Below are 20,706 nucleotides of genomic sequence, written 5' to 3' on the forward strand. Positions count from 1 at the left end.
CGTCTCACTCCGCATACCTCAGAGATCCATTCAGATCTAACCCATTAGTGGAGTCTGGGTGAGATTTGGAAAAGCATTCATTAGCTTATGCTCCCCCCATTCCCTTACCAGTGAATTTCCACTCCACTCAGGACCAGAGAATGATTCCATGATCTGGAGGGTTCTGCTGTGATCCCAGGCAACCTCTTCATTCTCTTCATGTGCCATATGCCACTGCCTCTGTGTTCTCAACCACATGGACCTTCTTTCAGTCCTTTTCATCCAGTGGTCTTCAAATACATCCTTCCCTACATCTGCAAGACACCACCCCACCTCACTGCCTCTGCAAGTCCTGCTCACTCTCAGGGTGTGTCAGATGTTCTTCCAGAAGGCTCATCTCACTTTCTAGTCTAAATTGAGTGGCCTCTGTTAGCACACAGGAGTTATTAATACTGCTAGTGATACTGATTACCAGGAGTAGATACATATTCATGAGTGTTGTTTTTTTTTTATTTTTAGATTTTTATTTATTTATTTATTTGAGAGAGAGAGAGAGAGAGAGAGAGAGAAAGAGAGAGAGAGCATGAGAAGGGGGATGGTCAGAGGGAGAAGCAAACTCCCTGCTGAGCAGGGAGCCTGATGCAGGACTCAATCCTGGGACTCAGGATCATGACCTAAGCCCAAGGCAGTCGCTTAACCAACTGAGCCACCAAGGCGTCCTTCATGAATGTTTCTTAATATCTCCTCACATACTAGATTTGGCTCCGTGTCACAAGGAATCATGTCTGCTGCTGTTGTTGCCATTTTATACTCACTGCTGAGAGTAAAGTTCCTGCCCAGCCCCACATCCCCTAAAATAGATGCTCAAAGAATTGTTCAATGAATGGAGAAACAATTACTTTTATTTTTCTGAGTACTTTAAAACTCAGTTGATCTCAGTGAAATGCAGACCAAAACCACTATGAGATACCATACCTATTATAATGACTAATACTTAAAAAAAAAAAAAAAAAAGCTGACCATAAGTAGGTGTTGGCCAAGATGTGAAGCCACTGGAACTATCAAACACCAATGGTAGGAATGTAGAGGACTAGAACTACTTTGAAAAATATCATGGCAATTCTTCATAAAGTGAAACATATAACCACCATATGATCCTGTCATTTCAGTCCTTAGCATTTATCTGAGAGAAATAAAGTGATATGTTTATGCAAAGAGTTGTACATGAATGTTAACAGTGGCTTTATTTATATTAGTCAAACCTGGAAAAATCCTTGTCCATAAATGGACGGATGGCTAAACAAATCATAATGAATCCATATTATGGACTATGACTCTACAATAAATAAGAATGAACTATTAATGCAGGCAACGGTAGAGATGAATCTCAAATGGTTATGCTGAGCCAAAGAAGGCAGATACAGAAGAGCACAGATGGTACAATTCTATGATTCCATTTGTATAAAATTATTGGAAAATAAAAACTAATTTATAATGAGAGAAAGCAGAGCAGTGTTTGTCTAGGGCTGGAGGGTCATGGGCTTGACGGCTAAGGGTGTGAGGTAACATCCTGGGGTGATGAAAATGTTCTCTCTTCATTGGAGTGGTGGTTACACAGATGTATACATTGAGCAAAACTTGTTGAGCCACACTCTTAATGGATACATCTCATGCATATATCCATATATATGTGTATATATAATGCCTTGATAAAGTTGGATGAAAGGCTCAGTTAGACACATCAGGGAACATCAGTTTTAAATGGTCGTAGATAGAGGTTTTGCTCTTGTCCTAGGAGGAGTCCCAGCAAGCCCAGGCAGTAGAGACTAGTGATGACAGCAGAGGAGAAGGCAATTAAATTTTCTTTGACAGGATTTTCAGTTTGTCACAGCAAAGTGAATCTGACAGTTCAAGGCATTAAGATACAGATAGATTACACTTAGGGTTGCCAAAAAAAAAAAACCAAAAACCAAAAACAAAAAACCCAATATACAGGATATTCAGCTACATTTCAGTTTACGACAAATAACATATCAATTTAGTGTAAGTGTGTCCCTCACAATATTTGGGACATACTTATGCTAAAAATATTAATTTGTTACCCATCTATATTTCAAATCTAACAAGGTGTCCTGCGTTTTTATTTTCTAAACCTGGCAGCTCTTCCAGCATACCGTATTATCACCAAAATGTTTGAATGTATATGCGGAAAGATTTTCTTTTGAGCATGTTTTGCATTTTATGATGCCACTCACATGGAAAATTAGAATCAATACTATGTAGCAAAAATAATGTGGATTTCGTAGTGAGTCAGACCTTGATTCTAATCCCAACTTTGCTTCCCAACTCATTCTGAGAGTTTGGCCAAGCTATTTAACATTTCTGCTAAATGAGGATAGTAACATCTCTCTCAGTATTATTTGAGGAGTGGCAACAGAAGAATTTTGGCAAACAGAAGGTGTTTGGCATTCCTAATCAAAAGGACAGTTTCCTTTCCTTCTGCTGCCCTGCTATGGTCAGTAGGGGTCAGCGTCTAGACTTTCAGACACACTAACATTGTGGTGCCTGAACCCTGGGCAAGGACAGCACGTCGTCGTTGGCAGTGAGTGTACTCCTAAAAGGGATGCTGGGTTGTCATCTTGATTATCATCATCAGTATCCCACACTCTCTGTTTTGTGAAGAGGTAGGTGTGGTAGCAGTGGCAGTGGGAAAGAGAATGGGATGTCCTTTTCACAGCCCGAATGCTTCTTGAGAGAAGGAAGGAGGTGTGGAGTTAAAGAGAAACAGGGAGAGGTCTTGATCTACTCTGAAGAAACTGGGTGTGGGGGGCAACACCCTCATGTTAAATAATTGCTACAATAGGGAATTATTTTATTTCAGGAAGAGAAGCAGAAAGGGTGTTCAGGGGGATAGTGAAAACTGCTTACTCCCCTTACTTACTTTACCTGACAATAACACGTAGACCTTAGGGCACTCGGTGGAATTTATGGCTAGTAAATTCCCAACCATTAAAAGAAAATGCTTCTTTATCTGCTATGCGGTTCCCTGCTGTGGGAGGTCATTCAAGCAGAACCAGGGGCTATGTTTAAAAAAGGGACCTGGAAATTTTATGATCCATGAAATCTTGGCTGTTAGTGCAGCATGGAGCGAGGGCGTGGAATGCCACCTGAGAGCCCAGAGTGAAAGTGGATGCCTTCAGCGGGGATGGGCTATCTTTGGGCCACTGTCCTAGTTCAATATATCCTCCAGCTCATGGCCCTGGGAACATCGTATCTTTGTTGACCCTTCAGTCCTAGACCCGGTAGAGACTTCCTTTGTTGTGAATCTATAGGACCTTTCAAAGTTTTCTCTTTCCCTTTTCCCATAACTGGGTAACTAGCTCCCAAAATGATATTCCTTCGGTTAGAATTCTGCCATGTTTGCATTCTGCCTGACTGGCCCCTGACTGATGTGCCTGGACGTGCCATTTTCCCAGGATATTTCTTCCTGCGGATACATCAACAGAGATCAGCGTAGCTGCACGGTCAAGGCAAACCTGAATGGAAGGGGACTTGGGTGAAGACTCTCTTCCCTCTCATCTAGTACTCTGAAAATGTGCTAGCTCTGTAGTCAATGCTCTGTGATGAGTGATGCTCCCCTTGGCTCAGGTGAGATGGAAGCAATGGCAGGACATGATGTTCTGGACTTGCACTAGCGTGGCTTTGAGTGAAATCACCATGTGATTATTGTTATGTTTGATGTTTTGTTTGGTTAGGAGGAGCTTATCTCTAAGGTATTCATGCAAAACCAGGATTAAAGTCATTTCATTATGTGATGGAGGAACTTAACCAGAGCAGGGGCAGTAGGACAAAGATTAGTAAAAATGTACCCAAATGGAGAAAAGAAACCCACCCCAATATTAATGGCAGAGGATATTTTTTTAAAACATCGTCATGAGAAAGTATATTCCAGGGGGTGAAATGTGGTTAAAGGATTTAATGTTTATACTATTCTATCATCTTAAAATTTTAAACAGACCTCCACTGGATAGTTTAGGGGTTTAAATGTGTCATAGTTCCAAAAGCCTCCAGCTAGTCACTGGGCATTGCAGAAGTCTGCTGAAAGCAAGTAGTCTTACTTAAGGAATGAGCAGGAAAGCCCACAATTTTTAAGTCCTGGGACACCTGGGTGACTCAGTCAGTTAGGCTTCTGCCTTCGGTTCAGGTCATGATTCTGGAGTCCTGGGATTGAGTCTACCCCCATCAGGCTACCTGCTCAGTGGAAAGCCTGCTTCTCCCTTTACCTGCTGCTCCCTCTGCTTGTGCTCCCTCTCTCTCTCTGTCAAATAAATAAATGAAATTTAAAAAAAAAAAAGGATTTTTAAGCCCTATATAGATGACTTTATATAGTTTTACATTGTTCCACTTGGGTGGCCAAGAATAAGCTTCATTTAAATATAGAGTTACAATTCTTATCATTCTTCTCACTTTCGTTTTGAGAGTAAACTTCTTAATCCAACTCAGTCTTTTTTTCCCTCCCAGTAGCTAGTTGTAGCAAACTCTGATGATGTGGGCTTGTAATATAGGCATGCTTCATATCTGGACATTTAAAGGAAATTGAATCTTATTTACATTTGAAAAAATTGAGTTGCACTTCACATTCACTACAAAATAAGATCTTTGAAACAACAACCACGGAGCTCTTCTAAAGAGAGAGACAGAGAGACAGAGATTGAAAGTCTTTTTTAGAAGGAGATTATTATCCCCAAATTTACCAGTTTGGTGCATGTGGAATTTTTAGAATGATATTGTCTTAAAACATCTACCCACCTAGATGAGTCTTAATATAGAAGCAGTGACTATTGGACCATAAGTGGATCACCTATCTTCATTGACAAAAGGAGCCAAACTTTGTAAGTTCAGATATTCCATTTTTGAAAAGTTTAGCTGAAGATAATGCAAAGAGAAGACTAGGGCCGTACCCTTATGTTATTGTTTAGAATACATTCTTTGAAAACCTTCACACCTTTATGATTCTACTTGGAACATGGCAGCCACAACAAGAGGGTTCACCGCTGTGCCACTCTGGTACCAAGAGAAGGATTGGAAGCAACATTTTTACTCTGCTTTTTATTCTCTGGTACTTTTCATTGGCATATTTATAAGTTCCCTAAAAAATGCTTCAGGCTTTTTAGGGAATGAGAAAATAATTCCACCTTCATGGTTCCAAGTAAAGTATTCCTGAGGCTACATAACCAGTACTGCATCAGCTAAGATTGCCTGGCGGTCTGGAACCTGAGAGCAAACAGAAGACAGTATTCAATTTACACAGCTTTGCAGATCTTATTCAAATACACGCTGGAACATGGACATTTTCATTGGCTTACCAACTTTTCTTTCTTTACCCTCCTCCTTAGCTCTTATCCCTCCTCCTTTTATTTCTGACTCATTTGTTTCGAGAACACACACTGATATAGTGAACAACGGTTTCATTTGCCTGTAGTAACAAATTCACAACCATACAAAAAAAAAAATTGTGAGAAATCAGAAAGAAGCCTGCTCTTCCATTAGAGGCTACTGTCCTAAATGCATTTAAGATATTTTTTGTGTGATGTTAATCCTTGGGTTTGTTAGGGCTTATTTTCATAGCTGTTACCAAACTGTCTGGGAAAGAATGTACTTCAGGTCACTAAATTACCTTCCTGAAATTGATATGATAGGAAGCAAGAATCCATTGAAACCCTGATCCCAAATGGATTTATCTCTCCATGAAAGGTTCCAAGTTTCATTTTTATTTTTAGTGCTTTTTTAGGTACTCTTTATAGGAGGGAGAAGGCGATGTCAGAGTGTTAATGAAAAAACTAAATAACTCTCTGAACATGAACCCATCATCTGAAAAACAGAAGCTAATTTTGAATTATTGAAGGAGGCTGGATCACAACTCACCACTGAGAAACAGAGGGAGGGAAAATGGTGTTTGGGAAGTCCAATTATTTCTGAACCAGAGACAGTCTTATTAAGTTGGGCAGAAAATTAATTAGGCTAATTAGAAAACCTCATTGGAATTCAGCAAGGAGTTATGAGAGGAAACATGACAACACTGGTTGTGATGGGAGAGGGAGAAGGTTCTGGGGGAGAGTGAAATGAGTTTCTCAGGAAGCAGTTGGAGGGTGATTCACGCACATTGTGGTTGGTCATCGGGTCACTTCAGAGGGAAGCAGAAGCATTTTTATAGGCTTCTGTTCCCAGTTGTGGATCTTCACGGAGTATTAAAAATGCTGTCTGGTGTATGTTATAAGGGGGGAAAGAGAGAGAGAGAAAAAAAACTGAGATTTATTCTGAAGCTTCAGGGGGATTTTATATTTATTTTGGTATTTCCGATATGCTGGTTCATCAGCATGGCGCATTGTTAAAAAGTGCTGGGTGGGTGGTTTTTTCTCTTCACGGATTTATGGAGTCCTTAAAACATCTGTTCCGTTCTGATTCCCCCACTCAGTACAAAGACGTGAGTCAGGGGAAGTGTCTAACATTGCACTGTTTCAATGCACTGACGTTGGCAACAGCTAATAGAGATAACCCTGATGAGAGAATAGTGGTGTCTGGGGGCTGGGAAGCAAGGACAGGGGATTCCATATCCAGGAACAGACTCATGGAAATGAGGGCACATAATGGGACTTGGTGACACAGACACTGAGACTTTGAAGTGAGGCAAGAGGGGCCCCAGGAATAGGACACACAGGAGATGAGCAAGCTGAGGAAACCTGCTTCCGGGTGATCACGATGAAGGAAAATGGCCTCCACATGTCTTCGAGAGCCCTTGATAGTGCCCTCCTTCTTGATGGGCCCCCAACTGAGGAGGTACCATCCTGGCTCTTAGGGGATAATTCTTACTTCTGTTGTTGTTTCCTGAGAAAGAAGGGTGCAATGTAGCCCAACTCGTCAGGATGGAGAGCATCTCAAAAAGGAGACCTTTTCCACATGGAATGGGGTAGAACAGAAGTCTTGAGGACAAAGATGCTACCATGGATCAGAGGCTCCTCAAAAGAGGCAAGACAGAGGGAACAGAACTGGTAGTTTTTAATATTTTTATGTGTCAGAGGTTTTTTCCTGCATTAACCCCTCTATTCCTCATAGTGGTCCAAATTAGTAGGTATTGCTAGCCACATTACACAGGTGAGGCAACAAATTTCAGGCATCAAAGCCATTTAGGATCCACACCTAATAAAAAGAGAAAGCTGGAATTCAAGCTCAGGTGCTCTACAGACTGAATGTTTGTGTTCCCCCAAATCCATGTGTTGAAGTCATACTCACCCCTATGATGGTTTTGGAGATGGAGGGCAATTAAGGGGCAATTCAGGGGGCAATTAGGGTTAGATGAGGCCATGAAGGTGGGACCCTCATGATGGGATTCATAGCCTTATCAGAAGAGGAAGAGAAGGAGAGAAAGAAATCTTTTTCTCTCCATGTTATGGAGGAAAGGCCATGCAAGGGCAGTGAGAAGGCAGCCTTCTGCAAGCCAGGAAGATGGCTCTTACCAGAACCCGACCCTACTGGCACCCTGATTTAGGACTCCAGCTTCCAGAACTTGAATAAATAAATAGTCTATTGTTTAAGTCACCCAGGCTATGGCGTTTATCATGGCAGTCTGGGCTGGCTTATATACCAAGTGTGTTTACTTTTGAAGCCCTGGGACATTCAACAAACCCACAGTGCCTCCAGGAGCCACCTCAGTAGTCACTGAGGAAACTGAACATGCTTTGCATATGTTCCCATGAGGTTCAGGGTAATGATGGTAATTCCTCACGCCCTTGTAAAAGTTTCTGCAGTCCCAGGATAATGGAAACTTACCCTGCTCACCTAGACAAAGCTCTACTCTCACCTTCCTCTGGGAAAGGGTACAAAGATCTTAGTCACTGGATTTAAAGTTGAGATATTGGGGGTGGGACAAAGTGATGCCAAAAGGGTCTGGATTCTGAGTGTCCTTCAGCACAATGGTTCACAAACACAGACAGATGGGCAGCATGGTCTCCCTGTAGGCCAGGGGCAAGCCAGAGCTGCATGTTGGAAAATTACAACCTGAATTTCTGGGGCTGACACTGGGCAGGCCACTTACACTCCCTCAGGTCCAGCAGGTGTGGTGGCCTCTTGGCCCCTCCTTGGCATAGTCCTCTTCTGAGGCTGTCCTTTTCCCATCACTAAGTTTGCCTGTCAAGCTGAGCCAAGTAATGAGACAGGAGTCAATTAGTTCTCCCCAATAGACTGCTCCCCTGTCTATTCCCAGACTCCCAGGTGACCCCATTATGATAATGGCCCAACCTGGCTGCTCTCAGAACAGGCCTGATGGAGAAGTGAGAGCCTCCTTGAAATGTGAATTACAGAGAGGCTGGCAGACTACGACTCTGTTCCCTGCTGGTTCTGGACAGGAGCCTTCTGCCTCCCCATTGTCACTGCTGAGCGATGCCATGTGCTTATTCATCCTGCATGCTGCTGGCGTTCCAGGAACATCCCATCGTGCCATTCATTCCAACAATGGGCTCAGTCTGCTGACACCAGGGAGACAGGTAGATTCAGAGTGCAAAATGTGTTGCTATACACTGGCTTCCCAATCTGAACTCAGTCGGTAGAGCAGGTACCTATTTTTATATTCTCAGGTATATAACGATGTCCCTCACTCTAGACCTCGATAAACACACCCTTTAAAAAATTTTTATTTTATAAAATCGAGGCAATCTAACTGCAAAACTTTGGGATAAAAAGATGAGCAAGTCAGTCATCTGGTATTTGATATAACATCAAATATCTTTGCCCTTACAAATATTTGAGTATGTTAATATTGTGATAACACAACCAAAGGAACATCATGATAGGGGGATTGTGTGTTTCAATAATTTCAAAAAATTTTCTAAAGAGTATCATTCTTAGCCTCTGGCAAGCTTCCCATCCTGTGTTCACACTGTAGTCATTGAGTTCATGCAGGTAGCTGAAGAGTGGGTTGTGAAATATATAATGGAGCTAAATTTTGAGATAAGTTTAAACATAGAGATTAAATGTGTATCACATTTGGTAACTGTTCAGTTAAGGGGATTATATTATCCAAGTGATTTATAGCTTTAGACAAATTACTCTGTGTGTTGAGCTTGATAAAATTCCACGCACATGTCTGAATCTAGAATGGGAAGCGGAAGCGTCTTCATACTACAAACCCCAGAACTCCTCATTCTGGGCCCATGTGGCTTTGCTTTGTATCCATCGGAAAATCCTTTCTTTCTTTCACTTATTTTTTTCTTTTGTGTTGCTTAATGGTTTCCTTTTCTCTTCCATTCCATAAGCTGCTTTATATAGCTCATGTCCCCGTAGCTCTAGGATAATTTATTATTTAATTATGTCAGCATTACATAATTCTTCAGCTTCAGCCTTCAGTGTTTCTATTGTTGTTAATGTAACTGCTATAGAGGCAAGTAAGTTTTATTTATTGTTTCCATTGTAGAGCAATAATTATGTAACTCTGCAATTCTGCAACTATTATTCCTATTTGTTTAATTACATAACGATAATGATATTAAACCGCTAAAACATTTGGTGATAGATTTATGCAGAAGATGCTGGGAGACAGCAATAATAATGATATATCAGAGTAATAATAAAACTAAATAATAGTATTAATATTAATATTAATGACAATAATGGTAATAAGCAGCAACATTACCATTTGCTCTTTTCTTCATGCTGTATTTGGTCTCTTTAATGGGTTCCTTCCCAAACCTCTGTGGTTAATTAGCTATATAACATTTGGTACTCAGCAGTGGGTACAACCTCATTTCCAGACTTTACCTGGCAAGGCTGTGCTTTATGGAATACCAGATGGAACGGGGCTGTTCTGTCCTTTTTTATAAGGCTTGGAGTGGGCAGATTTCTTTCTTCCCTGAGTTACCTGGGGACCTTTCATAGACAGGCTACCTGGTGCTGAGAGACACAGATGTTGCAGAATCCTGAGAACCTGAGGTGTGTTTGGGATTCAGGTGTGTGCTGTGGAGGTGCCATTTTGGTGGAAAGAGCATGGGGCTTGGAAAGAGACCGATCTGGCTTGAATTCCGGCTCTGCCACTAACTAGTGACCTTGAGCAAGTTCACTATCTCCTTTGGGCCCACTTCCCTCATACCAAAAATGAGGATAACAATATCTACACAGCAAGACTGTGTGTGAATGAAATAAAATAATGGGTGCTGATGACCAGGTCTGTGGTTGATGCCTGTGGTTAGCTCTTGTTTTGGAGCAATAAGTCAAATGAGATTAGGAGGGAGAATCCGCCTCCAAGCTGCTTCTTAATATGAATCACCTTGTTCTTGCCTTCTCGACTCATGACCAGGAGCTCCCTCCTTCCCAGAGTCCCCCAAAATCACCAAAACAGTTGCAGAGGTAACATGGAGCCAGTGATCACTGCACACTCCCTTCCTTTCCTGTGTTATTTAATTAATCATCCCAGCCACCCTAAAAGGTAAGGACGATTATTTATTTCTGAGTTGAGAAAATCAAGACACAGAGAGATTAAGAAATGTGCCAAAGTCCTCCCAGCTCATTGGTAGTGAGCTCAGCCAGAGGGTCTTCACAGCAGGTGTTCTTAGCGACATTCTACATTTCTTCCAGGTGCATAACCAGCAGCTGCAGAGGGAAGCAGCCCTGCAAGCACCTCTTCCCTCTGGGGAACCAACTATCTCTTTCCCCTCTTCCACCTCTCGGGTGCATTTTCTGTAGAGTAATGTATCTAATCATCTGAAAATGCAAATCAGTGACATAATTGCTACTTTTAGATCCTCCAATGGTTTTCCATGCCTCTCAGCCTCTTGCTAGGGCCTACATCTAAATATCTGTATGATCTGACCTTGTCTCTTGCTATTCTCTATCATTGGGCAGGTCCCAGACCTTCCCTGACTGCGCCGGTCTCCACCTTTGTTTCTCTTGGGGAATTACACTCAAGTTTCCTGTGCCTGGAATGCTATCATCTCGTCCTATAAATCTCCACTTATATAGCATTTCCCCCAAAAGACTTACTTAAATTAACTTGGGCCCCATATCTTCCTATTCATTAACAAGCATCTTATATGTTTCATGTGCAGTTATATACTATGTAGGTACTATCCCTGAAGTTATTTTATTTTTCTGATCACTTGGGTTCTGCAGCATGTCCTCCACTCAAGTGTAAACTTCATGAAGCTGGGCACTAGATCTGGCGTGTTCACAGTCCTACCCCTGCACAAAGCTCAGGACCTGCGACTCAGTAAGCATTTGCTTATGGGAAGAATGACTGTCTGTCTTTGTGTGGCCATGCCGTTGGGGTTTAAAATAAGTTCATGTGTAATGGGAAGGAAAGGAAATTATATTTTCTCATGAGGAGTATTAGTTAACATCCAAGATGTAATATGGCACCTATCTTAAAAGTTTAGACGTGGACGAGAGTATGTTTGGGAGCCAGAAGTTGGGAGCATATTAGGATAATAATGTGGTCAGCCAGGGGATGAGTATGTCAAGGAAAAGGCAGTTGAATCAGACACATGTGAGAGGGGGAGGGAGAGAGTTCTCCTTTGTTCCATAAATGTAAGGAAAGCCAGGGTTATTGTTCCAAACTGACATTTGACTGGAACTCTGGGAACAGCTACACTTCCAAGGGGCACATGGCAGGCTCCCATTCTACCAAGAGTACCTCTTGTTTGTACACTTACCACCAAAGAAATCAGACAAGCTAAACTTGATTATTCCCCCTGTCCTCCAATCATTATTTTATTGAAGCATTTTTCCTTCCTTGGCTTACATATGTGTGTGATCTTAAAAATACAAGTTGCTTACGTATAGCAATGTGGTCTTTCTCCTTTCCATTAACTATTTCCTTTTTCAGTCAGATGCTTTCCATTCCTACACATCACATTTCAGTCACTGCCACATGAAAAACAGGGAGCATGAATATTCAGATCCAGCCCCCTTTGTCCCCTTCCTCATTCACATTTTTTTTTTTCTCAATTCACCATCATGGGGATATTCCTCTCCCTTTTTCCCAGTGGATTTGTTACCATAACCCTGTTTTCCTCAATAATCATCCCCTTTATTTTATTTTTAAATTATTAACTAATGTGATTAAATAGAAATCACTGGTATGTGTTTTCTTTTCTGCTGAGAGCTACAGGAAAGGCAGTAAATAATATGCAAGGGTTAGCAATTCAAACTCTAGAATCAATTGGCCTGGGCTCCTAATCTCTCTTCAAGGGTAAATTACTTACCTTTTGGGGGACCTTGGTTCCTTTATCTCCAAAGGGAATTCAATAATCTGACCTCATGGGATTATTGTAAGAAATAAATAAGGTAATCCAAATAAAGTGCTTAGTAATTCCTGAATGCATGAACTACTACTACTACTACTACTTCTATTATTATTATTATTATTATTTATAGTTGCATCAAAAGCAGAACCACCAGGAGAGAGTAAATCATTATTCCCAATCTATGGGACCAAGAACCCTAGGTCAGTGTGGACTAAATAATATGATCTAGATATTTTTGTATTATTTTTGAAAGTGTGAAGTTTTTTTTTTTTAATGTTTAATAATATAGCTCATTTAAGTGCCACTGATTTCATCAAATAAATGTAAATATTCACAGAGGAGGTGGAGGGTCTTGATAAGGTCTTTGTATCTCAAAAAGCTGTTAAACATTGGTATACGTTGCCAAGTACAAAGACCGGGCATATATCACATTCTCTATGCAGTTCCTATGAGAGCAACATATAATTAAGCATTTTATAGCAACTTTTCTATTGCAGATCTCACAGAAATCATATCCTAAAGTTTCCCAGATTTAACATTTCACAGCCATCTCTGAATCCCCTATACTTTTTCCCCCATCCCATCAGTTCATATTTTATTCTCCAATGATTTGATATTTTTAGTTTTTAAGGTGAAAAGCCTTCTACTGAAACTATTCTTTCAATTAGGAAGAAAAGCACTCCAACCCTCTTCAAGCTTTATGCCTCTGTAAAAATGCTAGCAGAGAAACTCCAGTGTAAAAACAAGACAAGGAAGGAGGCAAGAAAGAAGGAAATTAAGGAACAAAGAAGAAAAATAAGTGTTCATCAGTAACTAGATTCTGGCATCTCTAATGCATTTACTATTTCCTTTTTTTTTTTGGGAGATCAAAATATGTTGAGTTAATTAATTATAGACATTTGGATAATGCTTTCCAGTAGGGCCTCTACAACCCTGCCTGTGGAGCAAATTTTACTGGCTTTTTTTTTTTTTTAAACAAATGAGGCAACAGAAATTCAGAACATTGGTGAGAAGTAACAATGCTCAAGGTGACAGCCAGTGACTAGAATCAAGGCCATGGGTTACACAATGCTGTGTTCTTGCTACCTGTTCATGAGGAAAGGGGGGAATCAATCACATCTCTGCTTTGCATATTCTGAACCACTTGAGAAATATGCCAAGAAGTCAGATGTCCATCCAGTCTAGGTAAACTAGCAATCCAACCTTGGCCTCTCATTAACCAAGGGGCTGTACCTGGCATGGTGGAGGCAGATAATGCATCCTGGTGCACCAGTCCCAACAAAGCACATATACTCAGGAAGTTTCCCAGGCTGACGAGTCAGATAGATCTCTCCAGCCCTCAAGGGAAGAGCCAGTGGGGAGGGTATTACAGAAATATCCACTCATGTTTCCTTATAGAAGTAAGAAGATAAGAAAAGATCCAAATAGTCCACATTGCTATTTTGTTTATTCATCTGTTTTTAATTAAATCATTTACCAGTTAGGCAGTCAACAGATTGGCCTCTCCCCCTGACAGAGGAGACCCTATGACCAGGCTGAGCAGGCTTAGACTTCTGTTTCCCTCCTCCTTTTCTACTAGACGTGGAGAACTCAGGTCATTACAGTTGAAAGAAAGATAAAGGGATGTATCTGTAGGCCCAGCTCATCTGTGGAGATGTGATGTGGTCAACACAGCAGGGACTCTCTTCCAACAGCCACAAAAGCACTGAGTTCCAAGTGATAAAACACTGTCTCAGGCTTCCAAGGACAGTCAGTGCAGCTTTCTCTGCATGAGTTCTTAGGCAAGTCTCATCAGAATTAAATGTTTACCTTGTAGGCTCCAGGGTTGTGGCCACTTCTGAGCCCTGGCTTTATTGGTCATGAGATTTCCTTTGTAAGAAATGTCTGCTAAATTAAGTCAATAGCCTGTGGGTGGAAATAATAACTTTCACACACAGAAATCTCAAAATTCTGAGCTTCATGAAACTGAATTGGAGCTTCCTGAAGTCTCCTGTTCATTGTTTCTTTTCCAGTGCTTTGCCATTGATCCCTGGGACGATTGGGAACACTGGCCCTTCACAACTTTGCTCTGCAACCTCACGGTCAGTATGATGAGTATCACTGCCTGCTACCTCATATTCCTCAGCCAATGTTTCTTGAGTCAGGATTAGGTCAAAAAGGACTGTCACTGAAGAGACACCATCTGTGTCTGTCCCTATACTCAAAGTCCATAGCCTTTTGTAGGTGATACAGTTCTTTTTGTTGTTGTTCTGTGTTCTGGACTTTGGGTTTTGTGGATGCTTAGATTGGGATGATGCTTCCTTTCACATTTCTTATAGACCCAGTGACTCACATGAAGAGGTTCTCTAAAGCACGTCCCAAGCAAAACAGGGCCACCACTCTGAATAAACTGGAAAAATCCACTACCTCCAGCTGTAAAGCTTATAGAACAAGGCTGGTTGTAAAAATGTAGTTTTATAGTAAAAGGCATCTTCAGAATTCTCAAGATTCTGGATCTATCTCACTGTAAAACTTTTATCAATTATATTACTGTTGTTATGAACACAGGAAAATGCAGTTTGGTCTTCATGTGATTCTGTAAGCATACTGCTGGAGGTGAAAGACTCAGGTTCAAGCTTTGAGCAGCATCCATTAAGCAGATGACAAGATTAGAAATGGAGATGCCAAGGCGTCAATCATGATTACCCCAGGCTAAGGCTACAGTCTTCCCAGGTATATGCATCAGCACTGACTGGGGCATGTTCTGGGCCTTTTATCATCTTCATCATTCAATTAACCTTGATAGCAGTTAACCTGAAGTTATTTGGCCTCCTTTGGTTCCAAGTCCATACTCTTTCATAATTTTTGTTATTCAGTCAGAAATATCAGTATTTTCAAGAAGGGGGACACCTTATTCTGCTGGACTCATGTGGTGGGCAACCTGAGCTTTTCAGGTGTCCCGAGGAGCTTTTCTATGAAGGTGATTATCCCAGATGCAGCCATCGTCAGCACCATCTGCACACACCCTTGTGTGGAGAGGTGTTCTTCCTTGCTCCAAGCTTGGGCACTGCCATCTTCCCTCCAGCCCCACTTCTGCCCTGTGGAAGTGCCTTAAAACTTAGACTGGGAGAGTAGATGGACCCTGATCCCTGCATTTCTAAGTGTCATGATGTGTCTCCTTGATTTTAAGACTACCAGAAGAAATTTGATAATTCTGTTGGAAGTGGTATAAAATAGTGCATGCTTTATTAAAAAGCCTGGGGTGAAGCATGAGGGCTGAAAGGGACACATTGCCAGGTCTCTTCCACATTCTCCTGGAAACTATCTTTTTCTTCCCATTCTCTCCTTCCTATGCCATTTCCAAATCTATTTCTCATAGTCTTTCCACAAACCAACCCCAAGTTTTGTTGTTGTTTGTTTATATATTATTTTCTTACAGGCATTTAATTTAAAAGAAGGTATTAATGTCTACTAGATTTTTGGTATCATGCTAGTTGCTGGTGATACTGATTTGGAAAGAGCATGGTCTCTGCTCCAGGGCAAGTTGTGTGTGTGTGTGTGTGTGTGTGTGTGTGTGTGTGTGTAAAATACCCATATATAATAATATATGTATTAATTAAAAATATAATAATATATGTATTATATACTTATATATAGCACATATATATAATAATTTATAGTTGTGGATATATAATATATTAAAACATTATTTATATCCTAGCCATAATATATATAGTTATTATACCCCATCTTGACAGTTTAGAGAGCATGGTAAGCAGGATTCTGAGATGACCCCCACATTTCTCCACCCAGCTGTGTATACACTGAGTATATTCTCTTTCCCTTAAGAATGGGTGGGGTCAGTAAATATAATGGGATACTACCCCTGTGATTAGGTTATTAATCCATTGACTTTGAATTAATCAAAATGGAGATTATTCTGGTGAGATTGATCTAATCAGGGCAGTTCTATCAAGGTAAGGTAGAGTATCAGAGAAAGGCCCTCCTGCTGGCTGACCTGGAAGAAAGCAGCCTATGAAGGAATCACAGGTCTGCAATCATGGTCTGAAACCCAAGGACAGACTCTAGGACCTGAAAATGATCCCTAGCTGATATCCAAGAAGAAAATAATACTCAGTCTTTTAGTCAGTCATACGGAAATAATTCTCCCAGTTATGTGAGAAATCTTGAAAGTGATCATTCCCTAATTGAGTCTGTAGATGCCAATATGGCCTGCTGACTCCCCAACTTCAGCATTGTAAGATCCTGAGGAGATCACCCAGCTAAAACATAAGGACTCCTGACCAATGGAAACCATGAGATAATACATTTGTGTTGTTTTAGGTGCCAATTTTGTGGAAATTTGTTCTGCAACAAGAGAAAACTCACACATGGCAATTATATCTGAGGAGGGGATAGTTGTCTCTACCTGGGAAGGGGTGGGCACATTATAGAGAAGAGATGATAGTTGAGATGAGACTAAAGGAGAAGTAGAGGTTTGCCAGACAAAGGGGAGTGATATTTATTGTTGTGATATCATCTAAGATATGTTTTCAGAAGAGCAAGTACCCTTATATATCTAAAGGGTAGGTTGCTGGGTGCCTCAGGGGCTCAGTTGGTTAAGCATCTGCCTTCAGCTCAGGTCATGATCCTGGGGTCCTGGGATCAAGCCCTGCATCAGGCACCCTGCTCAGTGGGGAGTCTGCTTCTCCCTCTCCCCCTGTCCCCTTCTCATGTCCTCACTTCTCTCAAATAAATAAAATCTTAAAAACAATAAAGGGTGGGCTGCTTATGCTCATTTTAGTTCTTTCTTCATATAGCCATTTTACAATGATATTTATGCACGTTTCCATGGGTAAAGCAATGGAGTGACCTTCACCTTAGCTTCCCAAATCATTGATGTCTCACATATATGCTGTTGTCCAGCATTTCCTATATCCCTTTCCTTGGCATTGGTCTTATATCAATGCATTTTTTAAAAATCAGAAATGTGTTGTAAACGCATGCAGCAAATAGTTGAGTGGACATCTTTACCTTGTCTCCAGAGATTTTACTCTTCTTTCTGACTCTCCATTTTCATACGGCTAATGTGTTACCTCAAACTCATAACCTTAGCAACGCAAAGTCACCCACTGTCTTGTCAAATATGATCAAATACGATGTATTTATCCAAGAGTGGTATAACCTGATTGTGTTCCACCTTCAGTATGCCTTCCTTCTTCATTTCGGGTAAATAAGTGTTGCGTGATCTTCCTCCCTTTTATTACATGGTTTCGGTTCTCGTGTATCATTCTGTCAGGGATGACTCCTGGACTCACCACACAATTCCCACAAGTGTGTTAAAGCCTGGACTCAATAGTGCTAAGAACCTCCAATTCCTGACATCTCCTGTCGTGCCATTTTTAAACAAAATAGTCAATAGCCATGGTGTCATTGACTTTGCTTTCTTCCATTTTTCCAAAATTGCTCTGAAGGCTTCCACCAGGCTTGGAGTACTTAATCGTCAGAATTCTTCATAAGTGTCAGTGGGAGACCCAATGGTTCCAAGAGCTTTCCTTTATCTCAGTAACTTTTATTAAGCTTCTTACCCCTCAGGCACTGATTTTTGCCCCTTACAACCTCAATTTCTTCTTCTGCAGCAGCATCTTAGGGAGGATACTAACGTGCTTCTTCATTTCTTCCTTCTCCCCATTTCTGTCTCCCCTTGGGGATGTCCATTCTTATCACTCACACTAACCCTTGACTTTTCACACAACTATACACACTTTCTTAAGGAGCTGGAGAATTCATTTTCAAAAGTCACTGAAAAAAAAAATTTTTTTTTTTTTTTGCACAAGAATACACAGTTCCCCACCTTCTGCTCTCTGAAATAGTCTTTTCCTCTTTGTATCACTCTAGCTAGGCCAACAGAGTATTTACTTGCTGCAGATGAATTCATGGCATGCAGGATAAAAGAAGAGGTCTTATTTTTGGCTCCAAATATAATTTTCCATCTCTGTTTTGGGTAATTGTGTGGTCACCAAGAATTGTACCAAGTTTTTTTCTGTCACTTGCCATTAGGGGCATTCCTCAGAGCAGAATAGCTATGTGGTTTCCAGAAATGCATTAAACTTAAGGTGAAGATAATTTTGCCTCAGCATTCAGTATGAGTGTATTGTTAATGATCTGAGTGCTGTTGTGGGCTACTTCCTTCCTAGAATGCCTGTGGCTTTCAGAGCAGACTCAGATTTCAAAACTGCTGAGAGGAGCTCAGCCCTCTAGACAGATCCTGTGGTGACTCAGGAGAAAATGAGCATGTGTGTCCCCTTTCCCTTTCTCTTCCTCTCACCTCCCTGCCAATTCACAAGGTTTAGCAATGTACATCTCTCTTGGAGTTTTGTTCTTCTGGAAGTTAGAAATAGTAACTCCAAAGGTATAGTCTTTTCCCATTTGCTGTTAGCCTCACCATGGCTTCCATTTCAGTGTCCCTGGATTGTAGCTCAGCACAAGGCTCCTATAGATTAGCTCTAAAGCTAATCTATGCTTTATAGAACACAGTCAGCTTCATCCTACAGAAAAAAAAATGTGGAAACACTTTGCACAGGACCTATCCCCTGAAAATGTTAGATATGGAGCATTACTGCTCAACTGTGGTTGGCATCTTTATTTATTAGTTCACTTGGTTTATGGTTTAATATCAGGGTGCTTTTTGCTGTGTACAGCACTTGCTTAACAAGGAACGAGATCACCTGTTTCCTCCCTGGAGGTGAGCTTCTCTGCCAGGCAAAGATGAAATGAAATTTTGGCGATTTTTAGACAGCAAGAATCAACAAAACTGAAAAGGTTTTTGTTTGTTTGTTTGTTTGTTTTTTCATTTTCCTTACTCAATAAATCCCCAAAGGAAAACATTTGCCCCCATGATTTCCCTCTTCCCTCCACTGACACCACCGGAAAGTATGAATTTAGGGAGTATCTCTTCCAGATACCCATTCTGATCATCTCTTCCCTCCCAAAGAATTGTTATTAGGTAACACTTGGTACAAGGTACACACTGCAGCTCTAACTTAGATGCACTCTGAAGAGATTACATTTATTGTCCTTTTTCCTCTAGGAGCTTTGAATTTAGGATATGCAGGAATACAGGAATTTCAGTCAACACAATGCCTATAGCAAAATGAAGGCTCTGTGTTGGATAAGCAAGGGTGATGTGAACTTCATATTGAGCCAGTATGAGTTTTGATGGGAGTTATATATAATTAGTCCCTATTGGGGGCTGTGTTACTAAGGGCAGAGTATGTGCTCTGAGACACTCCATGTGTTTTCAGCCAATTCCATGTGTTGGAAATCACAAGAAAAAAGTTCCTTTCTAGAGCAATAGTGGTGTCTTCTTTATTTCTCCACTCTGCCCCTCTCTATCAAGGAGGGTACCTCAAAGCTGTAGACAATAGCGGGCTTGCGTGGAAACCCCACTCTTAATCTGGTCTCAGCCCCAGGTCCCTGTCCCTTTATTTAATTGAGAAATTTTAATGGCCCTCTGTGGCTCAAAGGTTTTTAAAGTCTGATTTTACATTGTTTGTCCTCTAGAAGCAGTTTCAAACCTGTGTAACTCCAAATTTCTGATACTTTCATTCTGTTTCTTTCTGTCTGCAAACTAGCTCACTCTTTCTTGAAATACCTTGCCAAACACAGCAAGGGAAGATCAACATATGCTGGCATTCTGGCTCATTCCAATCACTTTCCCGAGATGCACAGGCTCATAGACACTTAGTCGGCCTTCCACACTAACAAGGGTGACAGTTTTACCAAATGTTTCACTACAGCAAGCAAGGACTTCCAGCTTGCTAGATCTGTGTCCTCACTGCTTACCACAAAACTGCTAAATTTCTGTCACATAGTGTAGATTTTTTTTTTTTAAATAATAGCAGCATCTACTTCAAGGCCTTGATTTCTGTATTGGTTCAGGTAATGCTAGCTGTTGCATCAAGCAAATCCCCACATTTTAATGGCATAACAAAATGAAAGTTATTTTTCCTTCATATCAATTCCAATGCAGAGGTGTTCCTGGCTCATGAAAAGGTGGCTTTCTGCCACATAATGACATAGGGATCCAGGTTCCTTCTGTCCTGTGACTCCACTGTCTTTGGGGCTCCAAGTCTTCAGCCTCCAGCCAGTAAAGGAGGGAATAGATGGGGGGGGTTGTGGATTAGCCTTAGAAATGGTGCATATTACTTGCATTCCAGTTCCATTTTGCTGAAACTCAGCAAACGCCTGCAATGATGTGTGAGGAGACTGGAAATGTGGTCTCCGTCTGGGCAGCCACGTCCTGGCGACAATAGTATGGTAGGAAAGGTCAAATCACAAACATTTGGTAGCAGAAGCTACTTCTGCCTTACATGGAGAAAGGTTTTAGAAGAAATTAAATTCTGTTGAAGGAAAATAAACATTCATTAAACTCATGTATATATTACATAATATATAT

At 41.0% G+C, this 20,706-nt stretch overlaps 1 protein-coding gene across 6 annotated transcripts in view; it reads left to right on the forward strand.

The window, feature by feature from the left end:
* The window catches only part of NTM (neurotrimin), a 918,697-nt gene that overhangs the window by 359,256 nt on the left and 538,735 nt on the right, over nt 1-20,706 (forward strand). For 2 of the 6 annotated variants that reach the window (XM_032868956.1, XM_032868955.1), the window contains exon 2: nt 14,282-14,350. The exons of 3 other annotated variants lie outside the window; for them this stretch is intronic. Coding sequence is in view for 1 of the 3 variants with exons in the window: in XM_032868957.1 (XP_032724848.1) it covers nt 11,164-11,233 (70 nt within the window). In the remaining 2 variants the exon portion in view is untranslated. Of the gene's footprint in view, nt 1-11,136; nt 11,234-14,281; nt 14,351-20,706 lie in introns of all 6 variants that reach the window. One more of the 6 variants, XM_032868957.1, reaches the window with a different exon arrangement.

The sequence above is a fragment of the Lontra canadensis genome, unplaced genomic scaffold, assembly GCF_010015895.1.
Source record: "Lontra canadensis isolate GAN:19392208 unplaced genomic scaffold, GSC_riverotter_1.0 scaffold36, whole genome shotgun sequence".
NCBI lineage: Eukaryota > Metazoa > Chordata > Mammalia > Carnivora > Mustelidae > Lontra > Lontra canadensis.